At 62.4% G+C, this 23714-nt stretch overlaps 5 protein-coding genes across 5 annotated transcripts; all 5 read left to right on the plus strand.

Annotated features, from left to right (window-relative positions):
• Positions 1 to 223: 223 nt before the first annotated feature.
• Positions 224 to 1252, plus strand: LDBPK_030320 (hypothetical protein, conserved; the record flags this gene model as incomplete). Its single annotated transcript, XM_003857949.1, has 1 exon — positions 224 to 1252. The coding sequence occupies one exon, from the start codon at positions 224 to 226 to the stop codon at positions 1250 to 1252; it is 1029 nt and encodes a 342-aa protein (XP_003857997.1).
• A 1332-nt stretch (positions 1253 to 2584) lies between these two features.
• LDBPK_030330 (protein kinase, putative) lies at positions 2585 to 6949 on the plus strand (the record flags this gene model as incomplete). Its single annotated transcript, XM_003857950.1, has 1 exon — positions 2585 to 6949. The coding sequence occupies one exon, from the start codon at positions 2585 to 2587 to the stop codon at positions 6947 to 6949; it is 4365 nt and encodes a 1454-aa protein (XP_003857998.1).
• Positions 6950 to 11076: 4127 nt separating this feature from the next.
• On the plus strand, positions 11077 to 16032 carry LDBPK_030340 (hypothetical protein; the record flags this gene model as incomplete). Its single annotated transcript, XM_003857951.1, has 1 exon — positions 11077 to 16032. One exon carries the CDS (start codon positions 11077 to 11079, stop codon positions 16030 to 16032), a length of 4956 nt encoding a protein of 1651 aa, XP_003857999.1.
• A 3640-nt stretch (positions 16033 to 19672) lies between these two features.
• Positions 19673 to 20605, plus strand: LDBPK_030350 (hypothetical protein, conserved; the record flags this gene model as incomplete). The annotated part of the gene is made up of 1 exon (XM_003857952.1): positions 19673 to 20605. The coding sequence occupies one exon, from the start codon at positions 19673 to 19675 to the stop codon at positions 20603 to 20605; it is 933 nt and encodes a 310-aa protein (XP_003858000.1).
• Positions 20606 to 23017: 2412 nt separating this feature from the next.
• Positions 23018 to 23713, plus strand: LDBPK_030360 (hypothetical protein, conserved; the record flags this gene model as incomplete). The annotated part of the gene is made up of 1 exon (XM_003857953.1): positions 23018 to 23713. A coding segment is annotated over one exon (696 nt), but the record flags the coding sequence as incomplete, so codon positions are not given.
• Position 23714: the final 1 nt, after the last annotated feature.

Consider the following 23714-nt stretch of genomic DNA (forward strand, 5'->3'; position numbering starts at 1 on the left):
TAGCACACGCTCCACTTCCCCGCCTCTCTCGCCCCCTCCCCCTCTCTCTCGTCGACGCTGCTTCATCTTGTGCGTCGCTGTACGCGTCTCCTCTGACCGCCATCCGCGGATGATCCACCTGCAACGCACACGCACGCATACACAGAGTGGGTTTTACACGTCCTCCTCTCAATCAATCTATCCCCCACCCCCCCCCACAACCACCACCACCACCCCGTGCGCGATGTCGGCCGAGTCACTGGTGCTCGCCCTGCTGCTCCTCGCCATCTGCGGAGCGGTGATGCTACGGTGGATCTCGCAGCGCCACGCTGATGATAGCGGCGTCGGCGACAAGGCGCTGGCACACAAGGGCAGGCTTCGGTTGTCGCAGAACGCGTCAGGCTCCGCGGTGCGTCGACGTGGCAGTAAGGACGAGAATGGCAGCGACCAAGTGGGCGTGGACGACGGCAATGGCGGCGCGGTTGGTCGGCGTCGCAGAGGCGCAGGCGGTGACCTGCGCCGTCGTCGGCCTCAGGAGCGCGGCGCCAATCCCCACCATGGCGGCAGCGACGGTGATGAGAACAGCTACGACGATGACGACACCGGCGGCATCCCCGAGACAGACGCGAACGGAGTGAAGTTGACGCGGCTGCAGCGCAAAAAGCTCGCGAAGGAGCGCGAGCGTGAGGAGCGCCGACAGGCGCAAGAGGCCGCCCTCGAGGCACAACGGCAGCGCACGGATGCCAATGAATTGCGCGACGCCGAGGCCGCGCGGCGCGAGGAGGAGCTCAAGGCTGCCGAGGAGGCGGCGCTGCAGCAGCTGCGCAGGGACAAGAAGAAGGCCGAAGATGAAGAATACGCTAAGTGGGTCTCGCATATTGGCGTAGAGGAGCGGGGCGAGCTCGGCGACGAGGAGCGAGAGCGGCAGACGCGCCTGCAATCCTTCTTGCTAGGCCGTGCGGCGCAGGTTCAGGCACGTGCGCAACGCTCCGCTGCCGGAGCGAAGAGTAGCCCGAGCGAGGAGGAGTGCATCCATGTGCTCATACTGCAGACGGCGGCGCGCGACTTGAAGGTATCCGTGGAGGAGCTCGTAAGCACCATTGAGCAGCTCTCACAGGCGGACAAGGTGCACGGCGTGTTCGACGACCGTGGCAAGTATGTCTTCATCGCACCGGAGCAATTCCCGCTGCTCGCGCAGTTCATTCGGCTGCGCGGGCGCGTGTCGGTGCAGGAGTTCACGCGCGAGTGTAACCGAATCGTCATGCAGTCGTAGAGTCGCTGACTGATGATGCGTGGGTGCGGGGAAGGGTGGATAGGCGGGGGAGGCAGACACAGAGAGGGAGGAGGGAGAGTTCGACGACTAGGCACGTGTCTTGCGCAACAATATTGGCTGCCGAGTCGTGTACCCTTGTCGATGATCATGTGCGTTGCTGGCGTGATTGTCTTAGGCGGCCTCTGCCGCCATGTTCGTTCGCGGGCAGTATGGGATGATCAGCAGCATCGGCGAACCCTCTCCGCAGCCCCACCCCGCCTCTCTCTCCTCCGCCCCCACACAAACCCCGTCAGCTCCGCCTGGTGCGAATCCTGCTGCTGGTGGTGCTTCGCACGTCGCTGGCGTCCGTCACGTTTGCAGATGCTGCTGCTTGTCTCACACGATGCTGTTGTGTGCCTTTTCAGTGCGTGGCAGCGAAGGAGACGTGCGCGCGCGCTCTCCTCCGCTGGCGCTTTACTCGGCCGATCCGTCTTCGGAAGGCGCATGCGCCAACTCACGCGAAAACGAAGTGAGCGGAGGGGAAACCATGGAGAACAGTTAAGTGCGCGCGTCGATACACACGGAAGGAAGGAAGGAGGGGGGCGGGTGCTGGTGGTACAAGAAGATGAACAGCGAGCCTTCGCTCACTGTGCATGCGTCTAAGCGTGGTTGTGTGAATGCTGTCGGGAGCCTCACTGATTCTGCCGTTGTATGCTACTCACGCACACGCCCCCCCCCCTCCTACTCGTTCGCTCTCGGCATCTGCCGTGTGTGTGTGTTTGTGTGTGGAAACCTTGCGTCTGGACCTCTCCGTCGTCGCTGCCGCCTCTGCTTACGGTGGTAGACGTCGCTGTTGCCCCGCACGCGCTTCTCCCTTGTTGTGTCGGCCATTCCAAAGTCGCATGCCCCTTCACCTTTCGTCTTCTCTGTCCTCCCGTCTGACTTCCCCGTCCACACACACCATCACGTCACAACACCGCCTGTGTCTCTGTGCCACTCGGGCAGTGTACCTCATTGCATCCCTTGCGACACACGTGGGTCGGCGCATCGCACAGCTCGCCCACCCACCCAATCCCCTCTCCCCTCCTCGCCTCCTCTCGCGTTGTTGTTCCTGTAGCCCTATACGGACCGAAAGCACCCGTGCGTGCGTGTGTGCGTGTGTGTGCTCGGATCTGAATGCGCCCTGGTGAGGCAGTCGCTGCCTTTTCCAAGGACCCGGCGGGCGGATCGCGAGCGCCGCCCAGCCCAGAGCAGGACACTCTACAGCCCTTCCTCGGCGGCAGTGCCAACGCTACAAGCCCCCAAACCGGCAGCCTTGACGTGAACCTGTTCAGTAACTCGGCTGCCGCCAAGATGCTTCCTGCGGACGACGAGCTGGCCGCTAGCGAAGGCAGCAGTCATCGCCAGAGGCAGCCGCGGTGCCGCAGCGGCATTGAAGGCGACAGCACAAGCAGTAGCCGTAACGACGCCGGGAATTCGGTGAACAGCGGTAGCCGCAGCAGCAGCGGTGGTGGCGACCGTGGCGCCACTGCAAGGGGCCCATTCGTCGACATGGAGGGAAGCAGCGGCGAGGCGAACGTCCCGATCGGCCGCACGCTGAGCGATGACGGTCAGCCGCAGAATGCGCGGCCGAGGTCGGAGGACCCGCCGGCGATGGCCTCTCTGCTGAGCCGTCACTGTCTAGACGATGCCGTTGCTGTAGACACTGTCGAAGGCGGCGACAGCACTGATAACGTCGACGATGTGCGGCCAGGATCGCCTTTTCTGCACCGCCGCAACCGCCTGCGCGGGCCCCCTAACGCAACCGTTATGGCACCGGATGCAGCAAGCCGTCGAGCAGCTGGCAGTCGGCGTAGCTCAAAAGTGGACCTGCTGGAGGCGCAGGAGGATCCGCCGATGTTGTCGTCTCGCCAGCGACTCCTGCGCCCCGTGTCGAGCGACAGCATCGTCTTCAGCATCGTCTCCTCAAACAGCTCTGGTGACGAGCTGGACGGTCAAGGGTCGGAGGCGGCACGGGCGCGGCTGCACGCTGGCGACGGCGATGACGTGTCGTCACTGCTGCCGAGCACGTCGGCACTGTCGGGGCCAGCATCGAGCAATGCCCTCCTCTGCCCACGCACCGTGTACGACGCCGATGAAAATGGCAGCGGAACTGGCAAAGACGGCGTCGAGAGCGGAGCAGACTCGATGCACTCGTCCCCGGTGGCTGTCACGCTCTGGGGCGTCGACCGCGACCTCCGCCGCAAGCGCATCAAGAAAGTCAGCCACTACATCCTCGGTCCGCTGCTCGGAGAGGGCAGCTACGGCGTCGTGCGCGACTGCATCGACCTTAACACAGACAACGCCGACCGGCGCTTCTCGCGGTGCGCCATCAAAATAATCAATGGGAACTACGCCAAGCTCGACACGTCAGCAGCAAAACCGAGCAAGGCGTCGTCGACGTCGGCTGCCGCGACCGAGGACGGCACTGACGGCGGTGCTCGAGCAGGCACCAGAGGCACACTGAAGCGCACGTCTGGCATTCAGTACCGCCGTGAGGAGGACTTGAAGCGGCAGGAAACCTTTCAGCGGGAGATGCGCAACCTGCAGCGCTTCCACAGCAAGAACATTATTCGCGCTCTCGACGCCTTCACGCGCTACAGCAAGGAGTACGTCGTGATGCCCATCGCCATTTGTAGCTTGCGGCAACTGGTGCAGCAGATGCTGCGCACGCGGTGGCGCGAGGCGGTGCGGGAGTGGCGGCGAGCGCAGCGTCGGCTGCAGCGGAAGCAGCGGCACAAGCGAGGCCATTTCGCGACCTCGGTCAGCGGAGATCAGACACAGACCCCGTCGCAGCCGTCGCCATGGCTTCCCATGGTGCCATCTGCGGTGGAGGAGTTGGATATGGATGAGCTTGCCTTTATGACAGACGGCGAGCGCGATGGCGGCGACGATACTGATGGCATCTCCGCGAGCCAGCCGCACAGCAGCAGCGATGGTGACGACGGCGTGGCTGCTGAGCGGGACAGTGAAGCGAGCATGGTCGACCACGATGAAGAGTCGCAGCGGCAGCATTCTGCAACCAGCAGCGTCACCGCGACAGCAGTAGGAGGTCGAGTCGCGGCCGCGGCGGCTGCAGTTTCGGAAAGGGGTCCTTCTGGGCAATCTCGCCTTCCACCACGTGTCGCCTTCAACGGCGCCTCCAGCACCGCCACCACAACGCACATCATCGACCGCTATACGAGCCACTCCAACGGATCGCCCCCTTCCCAGTCGCCCCGGCAGAGATCAGGGGAACACTTCCCGACCTTCGCCGGGGGCCACCACCATGGAGGCGGTAACGGAAGCTGGGGAGACGACGTCAGTGACGGCAGCTCCGCGAGCACGACAGGGGCGCATAACGGCATCACAGTCATGAGCGCGACACCGCCGGCGCTGTCGACCGCCGAGCTCCCGATGGAGTGCGACGACCTCGTCGGCAGCGGCGCCAACGGCGCTGACGGACGGCCACCCGCCACCGTGTCACCGGCACCGGCACCGGCAGCCTCCACACAGCACATCCGGCCACACATGTCGCTTCCCGTGTGCTCGCCAACGCTGCTGAAGGGCATCTTCTACCAGCTCATGTCCGGCGTTGCCTACCTGCATCAGCAGCACCTGGCGCACAACGACATCAAGCCGTCGAACGTGCTTCTCTTCGAGGACGGCACCGTGAAGCTGGCCGACCTCGGCAGCGTCAGCGACACGTACAACGATCAAGGCTCCCCTCTCTGTGCTTCACCGGAGCTGTGCAAGTACTTCTACGGCGCCGCGACGCCGCCGGCGTCCTTCTCGCAGTCGGCGCAGCACGTCGGGCGGGACGCGGCGCAGTCCAGCGACATGTGGTGTTGCGGGCTGATGCTCTATTATCTCATCACCGGAAAACCCGGCCCGCTGCCGGTGCAGCTGCGATACTTCCGTGCATTGAACAGCAAGCAGGCGCACCAGCCGTTTCGGCCCTTCGCATCGCACGGCGACAGCGGCCGAGCTGCCCTGCCCCCCGTCGTGACCCGCTACCAGCTTTACCGCGAGATTGCGCAGCAGACAACGCCGGTGGACCTCGGTGGCCTGCCCGATATGGTAGCACCGGACGTGGGCAACGACGTGCTGCTCTCTAGCTCACCGATGTTGGCCAAAGGTGAGGCCCCACACGGTGACTCTGTGGACGATGCGGCCACGTCGTCGTACCCGCCCAACGGCGTGCGACATCTCCTGGCAGGGCTCCTCGAGCTGGACCCGCTGCGTCGCCTCACCGCCGAGCAGGCGCTACGCCACCCGTGGCTACGTATGGCCTTCCGCTCCAAGACGAGTGAAACGAGTAGCAGCAACACAATCAGCCAGACCAGCGCACCGAATAGCAACGGCGGGCAGCAGGATGATGCACAGAATCAGCAGCAGCAGCTCAAGGCGCCGTCGAAGCAGGCCATGGAAGAGGCCATTCAACGTGATGTGGCACGTCGCGTGATGGAGTCGCGGCACGTGCAGCACATGCTGCGCCTGGATCGGCAGTGGCACCTTCAGTTCGTCGCAGACTGCTGCAACATGCTGAACCTGGCAATACCTCCAGAGATCATCAAGGTGCACCCCGAGGCGCCCTACCACGAGGACAACGGTGCCAGCGTGTGCTCCTCCTCACCGCCTGCGCTGCAGGTGTATCGCCCCAACTCAATGGCCGCGGCGGCGGCGGCTGTGTCGGGGCGTAACACCCGTCTTGGTCGGCCGTCCGCCGGTGCGAACGCACCAGGGCCGCGCGGCAGCACTGGCGGCAGCGAGTGGTCCGTCACCTCACGCAACAGCCACAACTCAGCCGTGGCGGGGATCGTCCTACGGGACGACATGCGACCACGCGTGATGCCACCCGGGTGCGTCGACACAGATCTGTTCCTCCCGCCCTCGGAAGAGGACTACTATGAGCAGAAGAGTGGCAAGGCGGAGTTTGATGTGCGGGTGCTGCGCCGCAAGCCGCTGCTGATGGCGCAGCTCGATGAGTACTTCCACAACGTCGTGCTCGTGCAGTGCGGGTACCGAACGGGGCCAGATCCAAACTACCAGGCAATGCGTCTGCGAGCCGTGCCTATCGAGGATGAGAGCGGTGGTGGTGGCAGCGGTGGGAGTCAAGGAGGCACCCAACAGCCAGCGGTCATGATCTTGCCAGGCGCCTGTGGCAATGTCTACCGTCGCAGCACGTCCCTAGGACTGTCATCGATGCCGGTAGCAGCGGCGCTGGCAGGGAATAGTTCCGATGACGGCGGCACCGACGGCGCGAACAGCCGCGGCGGGTCTGTGGACGTGTGGGCCGCCGGTCCTCGCCACAATCCGCGCACCCACGTTGATGATCACCGTGAGGTGGTTGCGGCTGCCTCCTCGGCTGGTGCTGTTGCAGGTCGTGGAGCCAACTTGTCCAGAACAAGCGCCGCAGCTGGTCGTTCGCTGATCGGCACATCCCCGCCCGGGGTCGCCGCGCCGTCGCGGCCGTCTGCTGCTGGTGGCACCGGCAGCCGGGCTCCAGATGCCGGAAGTCATCCTATTCTCTACTGTGGCAGAGGTAGCACGGGAGGCAGCGGCAACGGCAGTGCCAGTCGTCGCGTGGCCGGCAGAGGTCGCGGGCGCGGCCAGCGTGACGCCAGCGAGTCCCCGTCGGAAGAGGAGGCCAATGTCGCCATGCGGGAGAGCTCTAAGTGCCTATGCGGACTGGTGTAATGGGGCCGGGTGGCCTTTCTATGAGTGCCACCGCCACCGTGCCCGAGTGCGTGCGCGCCCCCCCCCCAGGCGAAAGCATACGAAGATGGCGGCGGCTGGCATGGGAAGCTGCTTGATGTGTGTCTCTGTGTGTGTGTGTGTGTGTGGTATGCGATAGGGAGGCGTAACGATGTATTTTGTCTGTGCATGCGTGTATGTATGTGTGCGGTCATGTTGCTTTCATATCTTCGTCCGCTAGTATGCGTGTCGGTGGAGGAGCGCAGGGGCGTGCGCCTCCCGTCTCCCTCTGTCTGTCGCACGCACGCACACTCTGTGGGTGGGTGGGCGTGCAGCATGTGGCCTTGAGCGGCCTCGTATTTCGTGTTCGCTTAGTTGCGTCCACCGCTCTTGCGTGGTTTCGGTCTCCCTCCGACAGCCGTTCCCCCCCCGTCCCTCAGCAATACACACAGACACAGGCAGAGACGCGGTGCGCTCCTCGACGTGCTCGTGCGTGTCTCTGCGCTTGCCGTTACCTTTTTTGTTGTTGTTCTTGTCTCTGGTGGGCGCCCGCATGCCCGCGACACGCCGAAGGGTAAAGAGTCGGTTGCGTGGGAGGGGGGAAATGGCGGAAGCCAGCTCGTTCCCCGTTTCACGTTCGTGTGGTTGTCTTCGTGTGTGCACGCTGCGGTGACCTGGCACGGTCAACTGTGCAGCCACGGTAGCCGCAATAACAGCCACGCGCTTGTCCTCTTCCCCACCACCACCTCGTCGCTGTCACGCGCGCGCTGTCCCGAAGCCGCCATGTGCACGCATCCCCCTCTGGCCCGACAGCGCACCCCAAAACTGCTCCCCCCCCTGTGCCGTACATCGAAGAGGATACTTCTTACACACACACGCACACTCGAACACGACCACGCAACGGATGCGAGAAACACGTAAAAGGAATGTGAAGAAGTGCCGCATGAAGGCGGCCGCAAGAGCGAAGAGCGCGTGCCCATACACATCCATGAAAAGAGAGAGAGCACGCGTTGATGGCCCTGTTAGCGATACGGGGCAGGGCGGGACCTCTCACGACACGAGAACGGCGCCGTCGTTAGATACGTGTGGGTGCGTGTCTCCATCTGTGCGCGCTGTTTCCCGCACCCGCTCATTATTCTTCTGCGCGCAGACACAACTATGCAGTGTAGGCAGCGAAACGCGCGCGTGGGTGGCCGGGGGTTATATATGCGTGAGTAGCAATGTCGATGAGCCGATTCAACCCTCCCCCACGCTGTCTCCCACCCACACACGCACATGGCAGGAGCGCAGATTTGCCCTTGGGACGTACTCGCTTCTGTGAGCACTGCTGCTGGTGTATCTTTCCCCGTCCCCTTCTCCCCCTCTCCCTCTCTCGTGGTTAGTCTGTCGTCTTTAGCGCACCACATCACATCCCATTTCTCTCTCTCTAACTCACACGTGGGACCGCCTACACGCGAATAGCACCTGCACCTCTCTCTCTATATATACACGCGCACACACTCAGCAGCAGCAGCAGCAGCGGTGGCACTCAGAGTTGTGTGACTCATCTCAGGAGCACACTGCCGTGGCTGCCGGTGGTCATCGCACCTCAGCGTATTTACCGGCTCTCTCTCTCTCTTGCTTTCTCACTCTGTGTGCCCCCAGCCATTCGACGGGCAGTGCTTGGAGACGCAACACATGCGCACGCACAAGAGAAGCGGGACAGCTTGAGCACGGATACGAAGATCACCCACGCAGGCACGCAAGACAGGCCGCGAGGTGGGTGGACACGCAGACAACGATCATGACAAGGAGCAGCACCTCGGCAACACCTTCTTCACCTTCACCAGCACGCAGAGGAACGAAGCGAGCACGAACGCGTCGATCACGAGCTCCGGCGCATCGTGGGTGTGGGTGTGATTCAACCGCCCCTATCCCCCCTCCTCACTCCAACACCCCTCGGACCCATCTGCTTCGTCTGCATTGTTTGCGTGTGTATGCCTTCACAGACAACCTCATCACAGACGCACGCAGAGAGGGCACGACACAGCAGCGCCGCTGCACCCCCGCTTCACGCTCTCTACTCGGCCGCGCCACCCACTCCCCTGCATCCCCCCCCCTTCTCTGCCTGTCCATCGTATCACTGTTGAGTAGACGCGCTCAGAGAGAAACGGGAGGCAATAGCAGAGAGCGCAGCGCTACGGGAGACAACATCGTCAACACCCGTGCGCGCGCATATACATAGGTGCGCAGGCAAGCAAGCACGCGCACACATCACGGGCACGGCACTCGCCCAAACTGGCGAGAGAAGCACGATTACGTTGAAGACAGCAAGCAAGCAACGAGAACGAAGAACAGAAAAGAGGGCCGAGAGGTGCAGTACAACCTACACAGCCGGCATCCGCCCCTCCTCTTCTTCGCAGCTCAACGCCTGAGGGCTCGTGTGCCTGCGTGCGTCTGGGCAGCAACTGTTCGCGTTGGCCTCGTCCTCTTTCTGCATGTGTGACGCCTTCTCTCGCTTGCGATACAGCATCCCGCACCAACACCAGCAACCACAGTGGCGGCTCCGCTCACCATCTCCTCTTCTCCCCCCTCCTCCCCCCTCGCTGCCCACTTCTTCCGTTGATGGTACCACTTTCCGTTTTCTCTTCTGTCTTGCGCTAAACATTCCTTTCCCTTGCTGCGTGTCCGCGTGTGTATTCTCGCCCGCTCGGTGTCTCGCAGGCAAATATTGTTTGCTTCTTGGGAGCCACGATCGAAGGCCACCACCCACCCGTCACGGCCACCCTCCCTCACTCCCTCCCTCCTCCGGCAGACCTGTCCACACACACACACACACACACAGACAGACAGACAGACATCCCGCACACGCCCTCTTGGTTGGTGTCCGTGGGCGCGTGTGCGTGTGTGCGTACTGCTTGGTCTCTTACTTTGTTTTCTCTTGTATAAAAGCGGGCGAAAGGCAGGCGTCCTCTCCGGTGCGTGGCGTTCTCGCGCTGCTGTGCGCGTCTTCTTTTCGGTTGGCGCACGCGTGCACGTGTGCATATATTTGTGTTGTTTTCCCCTCTCGCTTAACCACGCACCCTCCCTCATCCCATACGCACCTCCTCTTCTTCTTGCCTTGTCTCCCTCTCCCTCTCTTCTCCGTCTCGCCCTTCCATCTCCCCCTCCCCTCCCCCCCCACCGCACCTCCACACACCTCGCTGCGCGTGCAGCGGGGGAAGCGTCCGTGAGGCGTCGGCATCCCTTGGTACATAGAGAGAGGCATGCATGCGGGACGTACGCATAGAAAACGCGCACCCGGCCTTCATTCTTTTTTCGCTCCCCTCACCCTTCTCTCCCTCTCTCGGTGCGTGTGTGTGGTCATCTTCGCTCCATCAGCCCCGCGTGCGTGCGCCGTTCGTCGCCCCCCCTCGCCTCTCCCGTCGCCTTGTCAGGCTTCTCGCCAACTGTGGCGAATACCACCACGCACACGTTTCTGCCATACTCCACCAACACGGCACCCCCACCCCTCCAAACCAGTAGCGTGCCACTGGCATCAGCTCGCTCCGCCTTTCTCTTTTCCTCGCCGCCCTCCTCACTCCATCATTATTGTTGTTGTTTTCGGAATACTTGTTGGAGCGCGTACGTCTGCCGGCGTGCGTGTTGGGCGATATCGGGATTGGGCGTTGTTGCTTGGTCCGCAGTGTTGCACGCACACACACACATACGTATATATATATATATATACACACGGTGGTCTGCCCTCCTTTGCCACTCTCCTCCCTCCCTCCCCTGCTCCTCTTTCTCGTGTTGTTCGCACGCTCCGGACAACATAGGAGGCGTTGTATCGTACTCCCTCGCACACCTACGCAACCCCCGCGCCCGCCCGCCCTCCCTGGCCTGCCTCGGCGTCTCGCTCCCCGCGTACAAGCGGCTGCACGTCAGCGAGACGAGCAGCGAGGAGCAGTACGAAGCGAAGCGCAGAGGCAAGAGCACCAGAGAGAGAGGCGTGGCCAGACGAAGCAGCGCACACCACCACCACCACCACCGCAGCAGTGGCAGCAGTGGCAACAGTCTGTGAGTGACGCGCTGAACTGCGTTCTTCCCATTGTTTCTTCGCTGTGTGTGCGTGTGTGTCGTGTGTGTGGTGTTGCACCCTTGCTGCCACCATGGTGATTCACGTATCGGTCGTGCGGAACGGCACGCAAGAGAGCTGTGGCGCAGCTGTCGGCACCGACGACAGTGTCGGCGGCAGCGGCTACAGAAACAGCAGCATGACCATCAGCGGTGGTGGTGACGCCTTGGAGGATGTCAGCGTGCCGTACCGCCTTCCTGCACCGCTGTCACCACCCACAATGGTCGAGGATGAGAATCGCCATGAAAACAGCAACCGCCCCGAGTGCTGCAATGAGCGGACTGGCAGCAGCACTGACGCGGCAGAGAGCGGAGTGGAAGCGGTGCAGAGCAGCAAGCGAGAAGGCTCGCCCTCAACAACGACATACACGGCACTGTCGCCATCGGTGGTGCGAGTGCGGCCGGGAGCCAACACGACGAGCGGCGTTCCCTCCAACCACACTCTCGGGAAGGGCTGCGTCACCATTCCGTGCGCCGTCCGCGCAAGGTCGCCGAGCGGCGCAGCAGCCTCACCCAGTGCCGCGCACCGCTTCGGTGTCACTCCGCCATCTCTCTTTACGCCAGAGCCTATGCCAGTCAGCGTCAGGGAGCGCACCTCGTCACCGCCGTCGAGCACATCCACCGCCGAGGCAGGCCAGAGACTCGGCAGCATCTACAGCGGCACCATCAGCGCCGCGTCGAATTCTCGGCGGCCAGAACCTCTTTGTAAGGAAGCGTTGTACGACGCTCAGCAGCTGACTGCGTCCTCGGATTCAGTGCCGGCTTCTGGGTCGCAGCACGCGCCTGCCACGGCATTAGCGCCGCAAGATACAGAGCCACACCCCATTCCCGTGAACGCCACGGCGTCGCTGTCGTGTGGGCTGCACTCGTGCAGCCTCTACGAGCCAGCCCTCGGCCCTGATGTCGCCACGTCTACCGCAGTCGGCTCGGCAGCCATGCCTCCCTCGGAAGCCGCCACCGCCAAGCAAAACTCCACGTCGGCTGCATCGGCACCGTTGCGCGTGAGCGAGCAAGCACCTCGACCCGATGCTTGCGCATCACCCCTACATGGCTGGGCCTCCTCCGTCAGCAGCGCCAGCACTCGAGTCTCCGGCTCGGCTCGCTTTAGGGAGGAACCTCGCCCTGCTTCGCCGGTGACGATGGTGCCCTTGCTCACCGCCACGCCGCCCTTCGCCAGCGCCGCGATCGCAGTCACGTCCGCTGAGCCGCCCCGCTCGCTTGGCGCGCTGCCTCTGTCAAGCGCGTCCAGCTCGTCACCCTCGCCTCCACCAGCGGTGCCATCGCCGTCCTCGTCGGCGCCCACGCTCGTCTTTGCGTCCCCGACGCACCCTAGATGCCCGCAAGCACCGTCACCGGCGCCGTCAACACCTCCACAGCAGCAGCAGCAGCAGCAGCAGCAGATGCCTTCGCCTGCCAGGATGACCTCGTTGGTGCACGTTTCGGAAGGTGAGGAGGTGTGTGAGGATCTGGGCAAGGGCTTGCTATCCTCGCACGGCAACCTTCATACACCGCTCGGCGGCCCGGAGAAGGGCAACGCCGGCTTCTCCACGGCGTTGTGCGTCTCCTTGCTTAGCGGGTGCGGCGGCGGTAACGGCGGCCTCAGCCCCATCGGCAGTCTGGAAGCGGCGGGACGAACCGCTCGGCCAAACACCCCCATCTTGCAGCCCAGCGCAGGTCCTCAGTCAAGACCGCAGCTGCTCGAACCGTCTTTCCTCACTGCGGGCACCCCGTTGGCACAGCCGATAGGGCGATCGCTGGTCGCACTGCCGCCGATTCTCAGCACCGGCGCCGCGGCGAACTCCACCTCATCCTTATCGCTGCTCCTCCCGCCGTCTGTCATGTCCATCAGTTTCCTCAGCGGCAGCGGCCACACCAATAGCGGCGGTGTAGCCGGCGGCGGCGGCGGCGGCACTGGTGTGGGAGGCGCTGGTGGCTTTCGGTCACCCTTGGCGTTCCGCTCCCCCTTCACCTCCGTGCTCACGCCACAAGCGCACCACCACGAGCCCCACCACAGCCAACATTCGGCTGCGGTGTCCCCTCACCCCTGCCTCTTCCACCGCCATGCATCCGTGCGGCCTACGACACCACTGCAGCAGTCGCCAGCACTGCAGCACGGATTCAGTCTTCCCCCCAGTTTCTATCAGCAACAGCAGAAACAGAGGCCTCCCGACCCCTCCCCGCCGCGCACGTCGATGATGTCCATCGCTTCTTCATCGTCCCTTTACTCCGGGTCTTCACCGTCCCCGCTCGCCTTGGGCGACCCCGACCCCGCGCCCGGGAGCGGCCCTCTGCCAGCCTCGTCGTCGACGTTCATGCAAGGCGGCGGCGTGGCTGTAGCAACGGCCATGTCGCCAGTATCTGCGCACCACACTGCCGGCGGTTCACCGGCAGCTGCGCGCCGCGCCCCCCGCGTGCACTCCCCACTTCTGCTGCCGCCCTCCGCGGCAATGCCATCCTTTACACCCCCGTCCTTCGTCACTGTTCCGTTGAGCGGCATATCTTCTCCCGGCGGGGAGGGGCGGACGCGTCAGTCTTCGCTGGCGTTCTTGTCCAGCACCCCTGGCCTCCCTAGTACGCCTTGCCCGGCGCCAGGTCAAGCCGCATCGAGTCTGACGTCAGCGCCGACGATCTCAGCCGTGGCGGCGCACAAGGAAGCGGATCGAGGGGACGCCTGGAGCGCCAACGCGGCAGGCAGCGGTGCGATAGCGTTGCGTGACGGCTCTCAGTCGCGAGATCAGCAGCAGCATCACGCCCACCACCGCCTGCACACTGTGAGCCACCTTTCAGCGAGAGGGGTGGCCGCCCAACCGGTAGTGTGTCCGCAGGCATGGCGTGTGCTTGAAGTCTCTGGCGGCAGCAGCTGCAGCGTTGACAACAGCGGAGATTGCGCCGCCGAGTGGTGCAGTGGGGACGGGCAGCAACGCCTGAACATCGCGTCCCCCGCAGACTCGGTAACGGCGCGGCAGCCACACGAACGCGAGGTGCCACATGGCGTTGTGGAGGCGTTGAGGTCACCTGACATGAGTCGCGAAGGCGACGACAGCGAGGCGACTACGCATCTCGGGAACAACGAGACCAATGATGCCGGCAATGGCGACGGTGACTACCTGGAAGAAGATGTGGTTGCTTCCGAGGATGAGCGCGAGGCGTCATTGCCAATGTACAGGTGTCACGGAAGCAGAAACAGCGTCGCTATACGCGACACAACACCCGCAGCACCACCAGCTCGCCCGCCGCGAGCCGTATCGCTGCACAGCCGAAGCGGCGACAGCGCCTACCTACCCGAGCACATCACAGAGGCGGCAGAGGAGATGCTGGCTGTAGAACGTGGCTTCAGCGCCTCCAGCATCCTCGCCCCCACCCTTCCGCGTACCCCTGGCCGCGCATCGAGCAGCAGCGCGACAGCCGCGACGGTCACCCACGAGCGCCACTTTTGGGTTTCCTCCTTCGCATCCCTCAGTCACGGAAGGCAAAGTGCTGCGCCCGCCGCGGCTGTTGCGGCACCGTCTTGCCGGGCACCGCCAACAGCGTGCACGCCGGCCCCCTCTCCCTTTTCCGTGTCCCCTGGCTGTAGATGGGCGCGTGGCAGTGGTGCCGCTGCCCGGCTCACCGAGCGTCTTTCCGTGTCCTCCGCGCCGTTTACGTCTCCAATGTCGCCCAGCTATCGCAAGACGTCCGGGCGGGCGGTGAATAGTCGCAGCAACAGCTGTCTCGGTGGTCGCTGTCGTGAATCACCGATGCGAAGAGGCGCCCGAAGTCGGCGCGCGTGCTCCGTTACAATCATCGGGGTGGCCGAGGATGAGTCCGTGCCGATTTCGGTGCGCGGTTCCACCTCACCGAGGCCGGGCTCCACAGCTGCGGGTTCAGCACGACGGAGAGCGGCCTCGGTCAGTACGCGCTCGGCACACGTACAAGCGACGCCAACGTCTCCTGCGGCGGTCTCGCCACTGGCCGAGCTTCTGCTGTCGCCGCCGTCACGCGGCACCGGCAGCGGTGCGCACTACCGATTGAACTCGAGCTGTAACGGAGACATGCCCACCCCGGACATGGCGGCAGCGGCCGCCGCTGCTGTGCAGCGCCTACACCGAAAGCGTCCTAACCCCATACCGCCGCTCTCGACGGTGCCGACATCGTCGCCGAAAGCGAGTGCTGCTACGGAGTCGCATACAGGCGCTGGGGAAGCTGAGGGTAACGCGTCAGCGCTAGCGGAAGCCACCCCGCAACAGCAGAGGCGGGAACGCGACGTCATCAAGGCAGCAGTGGCCGCCACCACGGAGACGGAAGAGCTCTCCGATCCGTTGCCGCAACGTAGGAGCAACGAATCGAGTCGTTCGCTTCACCGCACGCCATCGTCCGTCGCCCGCGCCGTGGCCGTGGCGCTGCGCCGTCCGTGGCTCTCTGAAGACCCCGCTGGCGGCGGCGTGCCTCTCCACAACCCGTTCCCGTGCATACCCAGTCTGCTTATGAGCTCTAAGCGTCCGTCATGGACGGCCGCCGTGGATCCGACAACGGTCGCCGACCCTGGCGAACCCAACGCGAAGCCTTCGCGATGCATGCAAGAGGGTGAGGCAGCAGAAGCGGGCGCCGCTGCTGTCCCGCAACTGCGCACATCGGTGGTGTCGACAGAGGTATCGGTGGTCGATGGCGCTGCGGCGGACGGCACGCCTGAAGTTCTCCCGCGGCAGCGAGCTGAGCTAGAGCAACCGCCGTCTCCCGAGCAACAACAAGCGCGGCCAGGTGGGTGCTTCAAGCACCCTAGCAGCAGCCCGAACCTCGGCGTCGCTCTTACTTCCGCATCGACGGCCGTTCTAGCGGCACCGCAGCCACCATCGGACGGCAAGGCAGCGGTGTCGGCCACAACGCCGGCAAGCCGGCGCCGCTACCACCGCGTGGGCACCTCGCCCCCGCCCCCGCCCATCCCGTTAGCGGCGTCGATGATTAGGACGGCGATGACTGGCGTGAGTTGGCTGAGCAGCAAAAGTGAAAAATGAGGGAGGCGCGCCCAATCAGGAGAATCACAAGCTTCTCTTGTGTGTGCATGTACCCATGTGCGTGCGTGCGTGTGGGGGGGGGGGAGGGGGAAGGGGCGGGGGGGCTGTAAGGATCTCCTCTACCCGTACCGTCGTGGTGCCTGCAATCCACACATCAGCACACGCCCCCCTCCCTTCCTCCCCCTTCCACTCTCGCCCTCACGCGTACGCCCCACCAAGCCCAAGTATGCAACGGAGTAAAGACGGCGTTTTACCCCACGATTGGGGGCCTTTGCAAGTTTTGTGTGTGCGCGTTTGTGTCCATGTATGCCTCTGATGTAAATGAGGGCCACGCTTCCCCCTGTCCCTTTCCCCACATCTCCTCTGCGTATCCTCGCTGAGGAGGCTTCTTCTTTCCCGCGCCGGTGATCGCTGGAGCGTGCTGGTGCGCGCATGTATGCACGTGCGCGTCATGAAGACGGTTTTGCTCGTTACGTATTCTCTCTGCCTTGCCTGCAACTGCCCGTGTCAATGGAAGGTGCAGTTTGTGTGTGCATGTGTGTGGTGGTGGTGGTGGTGGTGGTTCGGCTGCGGGGCACTTGCTCGACATACGTCCCGCGTGTGCCACCGCTCCTCCATTCCCTCTTCCATTCTTGCTGCTCATGTTTTCTCCGTCCTGCTAGGAGAAGGGGACTTGTCGAGTGCCCTCGCGGGTGAAGGGAGCCGTGCAAAGGACGGTGGAGCACATCACAGCCGTCGTTTCGCGTGCAGCCCTGCCGCGGTGCTGTCGATCCTCTCCTTTCATCACTGTGTGTGTGTGTGTGGGGGGGCGTGGGCGTGGGGCGGGTGTGGCGTTGCCCTTTCTTTCCGCAGCGGGTGAAAGTCGTCGCCGTCGCGTTCACAGCCGGCCCTCTTGGGTTTGTTCGTGGAATCCTATGTACGTGTACGTGTACGTGTAGGTGCACTGCATCGACTATGCAGATAGATATCATACATACGTATATATATATATATATACGTATGTATGTATATGTATAGATATCGATGTTTTTTTTTTATGTATTGCGTCTCTCTCTTCCAACAGCGGAAGCACCGCGTTTACCCACCATCACCACCACCACCCATGTCTTTCGCCTTCTCCCTCATCCTGCATTCTATCCAAACACTCCCCACCCAACTCCCCTCCCCCTCCCCTTCTCTTACCATCAGCATCATCATCTAAAAACGTCCTACGGCATGACGTGTGTTTTTTGTCGTTTTGGTTGTTTCTTCCGTCTCCCCCCCCCCTTGCTTTTCGGCTTGCAGCCGCTCTGCGTGCGGTGGGCGGTGTGTGTGTGGGGGGGGGAGGGGGGGGGGCCTGTTTAGCCCTTCCATCGCGTGTGGACCTCTCCATCTTTTTCTCTCCTTCCACGAGGCCGTGTGCGCTGAACCTTCTCCCCAGCCTCTAACACGCTCCGCATCTTCCCTTTCGTTCTCGTTTTTTTTTGTTGCTTTCTCTTCTGCCGTGTTCTGTCTTCCGCATCCTCATCACTGCAGCGGCAGCACACACGCACACACACACGGCAGTTTCACTTGCGATGCCTTCGTGTGTGCGTGTGTTTGGATGTGATGTATCTGTGTGCGTGTGTAATGTCAACGCTCTTATCTTGGATTCGTTCTTCGGTTTTTCACTCTTTTTTTATCGCCTCCTACCCCCTCCCATTATCATCATCATCACGAGTGTTTATCGCTCCCCCAGCCATGCCCCTCCCTGTCCTAAATCCCTTTCTTTCTGCTTTCACGTTTGGTGCTCCGTCAAGTGTGCGCGTGCGTGCTTGCGTGCGTGCGTGTTGTTGTGTACGGCTGTGTGTTGGTTTAACGTCTCCAACCCTCACCCGTCCCGAGGTTCCCTCCCCTCCACTCCCCCCCCCCTGTCGCCTGGCACTCGGGTGCCACGATGGCGCGGGCCGGCAGCGCCGGCGCTGCCTTCTCGTTTTCTCTCTTATTTTGCTCGCTGTGTTGATGCGTGTGTCTGTACGCGGTTGTGAGCGTCGTTGGCAAGGACGCGTGCGCGGCGGGTTTTTTTTGCGCGTGTTCTCGCCAACTCCGTCCCCCTCGTCTGTGCGTTGTACGGTGCTCCTTCTTCACCAGCCCGAACACCGTTTTGCGTGTTCAGGCTATTGCTGCCCGGATGCACTTTCTGCGTCCCGTCCTCGTCCCTCGAGGAGACCCAACCCCCCCCCCTTCCCCCTCCCCCTCCGCCTCACAAACCTCGATCACTCGCGCCGCGGATGATCTGGCCATTTACATGCACCTGTCTCTTGTCCTTCCGATTTTGCGTTGCATGCTAGTAGCATTCTTCATGCATATATCTATAGAGAGAGAGATCGGTATTCCTTCTCGGTATTCCCTTCGTCTTCCACCTCTGAGGCGTTGTGCGCGCCGTCTTGTGCCTTGTGCTGTGCGCCCCTACTGCCTCCTTTCGTTAGCTGGTGTTGTGTCTGTGTCTGTGGGTGTCTGTGGCGTGTTGTGTGCGTACTCTTTTCTTTCGAGTGCGCGCACCTGGTGCGCTGAGGTTCTGACTATCTGTGGGCGTGAGCGAGCTCGCACGCACCCATCTCTCTCTCCTCCCTCATCTTTTCGTTCGAGGAAGAAAATCGAAGCGACCACGCGGTAATGCAGGGCCGCACGCGCATGAGGCAGCACAGCACTCAGCTCAACCGCCCCCCTCCCTACCCAAACGCCGCAGCAGGATTCCGGCCCTTTTTCAGAAAAAGGAAACGGGGGGTGGGGGGCGGATGGGGCGGACTCTTCACGAGATGCTTTCTCCTCTCTCCCCGACGGTCTAGCCTGTTGTTTCGCATGGAGAACGTGCGCCGTTGTCTTGGCGGCAGCGGTGAGTGATGGTGGGTGATGGTGGCGCTGGTAATTCTCTTTTTTGCTTCGGAACCACGTTGTGAGTCGGCGCTTCACCCAACCACCACCAGCACCGCCAACACACTGCAGCCTCTGCACCGGCCTGCGTCTCCGGCTGTTCTCCGTCGTTGGTGTTGTTGCCGGTTCTTTTTTTCCGGCTGGTGCTCACGCTCTTCCTTTTTTTTCTTCGCCAGGGTTTCCGTCGGTATCTTCTTCTGTTTCAACGACTCCCCACCCCACCCGTCGGGCCCCTTAGTGCGAGCGCGCCTCTCTTTCCGTGTTTGCGCATAGAGGAACGCATGCAGACACCCCCCTCCCAAGCGCAGCCTTCGATGCGCCTCGCCTCCCGCTCTCGGGCCCCCTCTTCCTTCACCGTCCACGCACTCCGTCTCTACTTTTCCTGTCTGTCTCTTTACCGGATGAGCGGGCCCACCCGCTCTCTCGGGCACGGCTCAGCCAAGAACGCCAACAGCAGCAGCAGCAGCAAGCTCAAACCCTGTGCTCGCGCCTCTCTTGACTTCGTGCGCCTCCGCTCTCCAGCAGACCCGCACGGCTTCCTTGTTCTCTGTTGGCTTCTGCGCACCTGCCTACCCCGCGCACCTGCCTGCTTCTCCCTCTCTCTCTCTCTCGGTGTGTGCGCTGTAACGCCGCAACGCATCAAAACATAGAAGACGGACGGCTCTTCGAAATCCGGCGCGGCTCACATCCGGGCAAGGGCGCACTGGCCTGAAACACGCACAGCACTCGCCGAAGAAGGCAGCCGCCCATGCCGGGCAGCGTCGGCATCTTTGCGGAGGCCGATGTGGCCGACCCGGGCGAGCCGGCGACGCACGCGAACACCACCGCGGCTGCCAGCACAAAAGCCGTGGACAACCGCGCCAAGACGGTGCGGCCCCGCTGCGGCCGCCCGCGCAAGGTGGTCGTGTACTATTTTGACTCTGATGCTGAGAATGACGAAGGGGTCGCGGACGCGGTCGAGAACGACTCCACCACCTCTCCAAGTGAGGAGTTAAAGGCGCTCAGCCGCTGCGGACCTCCGAACGCGCCGGAACGCGTGTGCTGCTACTCGCACTGCGGCCACCGGCGCGCGCCGGCGCATAGGCCGATCTCCCCCGAGAACCCGCGCATCGGCTCGCCGACGCCGCTCGGCTTCTTTGCCTTCGGTATGACGATGCTTCTCTACAACGTGCACAACGCGAATATCTGCCGGCTGAACATGGCCACGATGGGCCTCATCCTGATGTTTGGCGGCCTGACCCAATTTGTGTGTGGCTTCTTCGAGCTCATCAACAGGAACACGCTCGGCTGCACCATTTCTACGACGTACGGTGCGTTCTGGGTGGCAACGGCGATTCTCTTTCTGTGGCCGGAGAGCAGCTACGTGGAAAAGGGCGATAACAACTATATGGGCGGCTTCTTTCTCCTGTGGTTTGTCTTCGCCAGCTCGCTGTTCGCCTCGTCCTTCCGCTCCCCCTTTACATGCATGGCGCTCCTATTCCTCGTGCCGCTGAACTTCCTGCTGCAGAGCATCGGCTTCTTCTTGAATAGCGACACCATCGCGCACGTCACCGGGTACTTGGGCATGGTCATTGGCGCGCTGGCGACGTATATTGGCATGGCCTTCACCCTCCGTGACGTGTACGGCCGCTCGCTGCTGCCTATTCTGTTTCAGAAAAGGATGCGCTACGTCGAGTGGTAGCCGTTGACCCGGGCCGCTCGGAAACGAAAAGGGAGGCCGTTCGAATAAGAGAGAGACACACACACGCACATGCGATGGTGGTGCATCGAGGAGGAAAGAAGGCGAAGCGACGGACGCCGTGAACGCCGTTGCACGATGGCCCGAGATGGCACCACACACTCTTACCTCCGCCCTCTCTGTACGCGTGAGCAACTGCGTGTCTGCGCGATTCGTGAGGAGGAGGAGGAGGAGGATGACGGCCGCGCCTCCTCCCCACCTCTCCCCTTCCCCCCCTGTCTGTCTGTCTTTCTTATCCACGTGTTTTTGCTTGTTGTTTTCTCGCTTCCTCGTTGGTGGTGGTGTTGTTTTTTTTCTTTTTGTTTTTCGCTCGCTCGTCTTCTTGCGATCGGACCACCTTTCAGAGGATTCTCCCCTTGTGCGTGAGCGCGCCCGCCGACGCTGACGCTGCTGTTCTCACGGTGATGAGTGTTTTGGTGGCGACGCGCGTCACATCGGCGTCGCAACGACGACGACAACAACAGCGAAAGCGGACCTCCCCTCCTAAGCGCCAACGAATAAAAGCAGCGAAGGAGAGCACGCACACACAAACACAGGCACGCATAAAGGAGGAGGAAATGGTGGGATGGTGGAGGAAGGGGAAGTGGAGGGCAGAGCGTCCACGTCACACATCCCGCGGTGCGGCCATACCTGCGCACCTGCTCTTTTCTGCTTCTGTGCTCTTCCTTTTCGTACCTCCTTGTCGCATCTCCATCTCCATCTCCATATATCTCTCTCTCCGCACACGCACACGCACACGCACGCACATATTTATCTATATTTGTATCTGTGTGTGTGTGTGTGTGCGTGTGCGTGTGTATATGTACCTGTTTCCCTCTTCGTGCTTCGTTGCTTCTTCTTCGCGGTTGTTGTGGATGTCCTCAGAGGCGGCCCCTCCCGCCCACCCACCCCACCGCTAAACCGCACGCGTGCGCCTGCTTGCGTGTCCATGCTTTGCTGGTGCTGCGGTTACTTTCCACCATCCGTCCTCCTCTTCCTCCTCCCCCCCCCCGTATGTGTGTGTTTGTGTGTGTACATGTGCATGCGCGTATGCCTGCCCTTCTTGTGTGTTACGGTCGCTTCATCTGCTCGTCTCCGCCCCCCCCCCCCGCGCCCTCCCCTCCCCCTCCTCCTCACCCTACCCGAATCCACTTCTCTCCTCTCTCCTCTTGTCTGCTCCAGCAACGTCAAGCGGATATACGGTGTCTCGTGATCGTGGCTGTTTCTCTCTCTCTCTCTCTGTCCGCGTATGAGCAGGTCCCGCGGAGCGATACACTGTTAACCGGCACACGTCGAAAAGAGACGGCGTGCTGGGGCAGGGGAGACGCGAGAGATGGCGTGTGTGTGTGGGGGGAGAGGGGGGAGGAGGGCGTAATAAAAAGGCAGAGCATCGTCACAGGAACGGCACGACAACAAGGAAGAAGCGGAGATGTGCGTCCCCGAATATCAGCTGCGCCCTCTCTCGTAGGCAGCACAGGCATGTATGTTTCTTTCTTTCTGTGGGGAGCGCGAGCCCGTAATTCGACGTAACCGTAAACGTGTTCCACTGCCTTGCTTCCGCCTGAGCCACCCACCCCAGCCTTTTCTTCCGACGCCTCCCCTATGAGGCGGGGGAGGGGAGATGGGTGAGGGAGGAGGGGGAGACGTGTACGCCACACATACGACTCCCCCTCCTCCTCCTTCGAGCACGTGCGCAGTGTTTCACGCAGACACTCTGGCGTCGCTGCCATGTGTGCGCATAGCGATTAAGTACTCAGCAGTGATGCCGAGTCTCCCCTCGCTCCCTCCCTCTTGCCGTCCGCATCTTTTCGGGAGGGGCAGCGACAACGTGAAGAGCATATACATAAACATGTATGTATTTCCAACGCTCCCTCTCGGTGCTCTTGTGCCAACTTCAAGCAGCCCCCGCTGTGTTACATCGAGGTACTGCGCGGATATACAGCCCACAAACATATCTGGCGCACAGACGGTGTTGACCACCTCCACCCAGCCCCCTCCCTTCCTTAGAAGAGAGGGCGCGCGCCCGCGCTGCTCCCTACATGCGCACTGTCTCCTCTTCACGGGTGTCTTGCGACCGGCCTCTCCCGTCTCCTCATCTGCTCGAAATTTTTATTTTCCTGTATGTTTGTGGGTGTGGATCACGCTACACTTGTGACGTTACGCCGACCCCACACGCGCACTCACGCATGACGCACACGTCCACGACCACGGCAGCGCTCACACTCGCTCACTCTCTCTCTCTCTGTTCAGTTCCGTTTATCAACCGCAACGCTTCCAGCTCTCGCGCCCCTCCCTTGCCTGCAAGCACACACGTGCATCCGCCTCTCCTTTCGATTTTTTTTTCAGGGTCACCAAGCACGTCCACACAGCCGCGCCATGTCAACTGGGCACATAGAAGGTCCTGAGAACTCTCTGCAGCCGCTGATGAAGGGCCCGCGGGCTCCGAGCGACGATGAGCGTCCCCATCGCGTATTCAAAAGCACCGATGGCATCGCAGCCAATATGAATGAAGACCTCCGCGCTCGACGCAGCCGCGCCAGCTACGACTACCTTGTCGGAGCCAGCGACGGCCGGAGTCCGGGCAACGCCTGCAACAACTTCGTCTACCACTCCAACCGGAAGCCGACGGGGGGCAGGAGCTTGGAATACCTTGACGGGGACCAGAACCGCACCTCGAATGTGACTCACAACCTTGGCGACCATCATGACGACCCGCATTACTTCGACTCCGACAGCGATAGCGGCGATTGCCTCCTCGATCACCAGATCCGAATGCTGGAAGCGAAGAAAGCGGCTGCGAGCTCGCGCAAGTGCGCGAACCCGGGCCCGGTCGGCCTGCTCGGCTTTGGCCTCTCGACGATCCTGCTGAACCTGCACAACACCGGGAGCTTTCCGCTGTCGACGGTGATCGTCGCCATGGGCATCTGCCTCGGCGGAGGTGCGCAGTTTATCGCGGGTCTGCTCGAGTGGGTGCGCGGTAACACCTTCGCGTACGTCGCCTTCACCTCGTACGGCGCCTTCTGGCTGTCCCTCGTGTGCGTCTGGATGCTGCCCAACACGGCCGCCGGCACCT

The sequence above is a fragment of the Leishmania donovani genome, chromosome 3, assembly GCF_000227135.1.
Source record: "Leishmania donovani BPK282A1 complete genome, chromosome 3".
NCBI classification, from domain to species: Eukaryota; Euglenozoa; class Kinetoplastea; order Trypanosomatida; family Trypanosomatidae; genus Leishmania; species Leishmania donovani.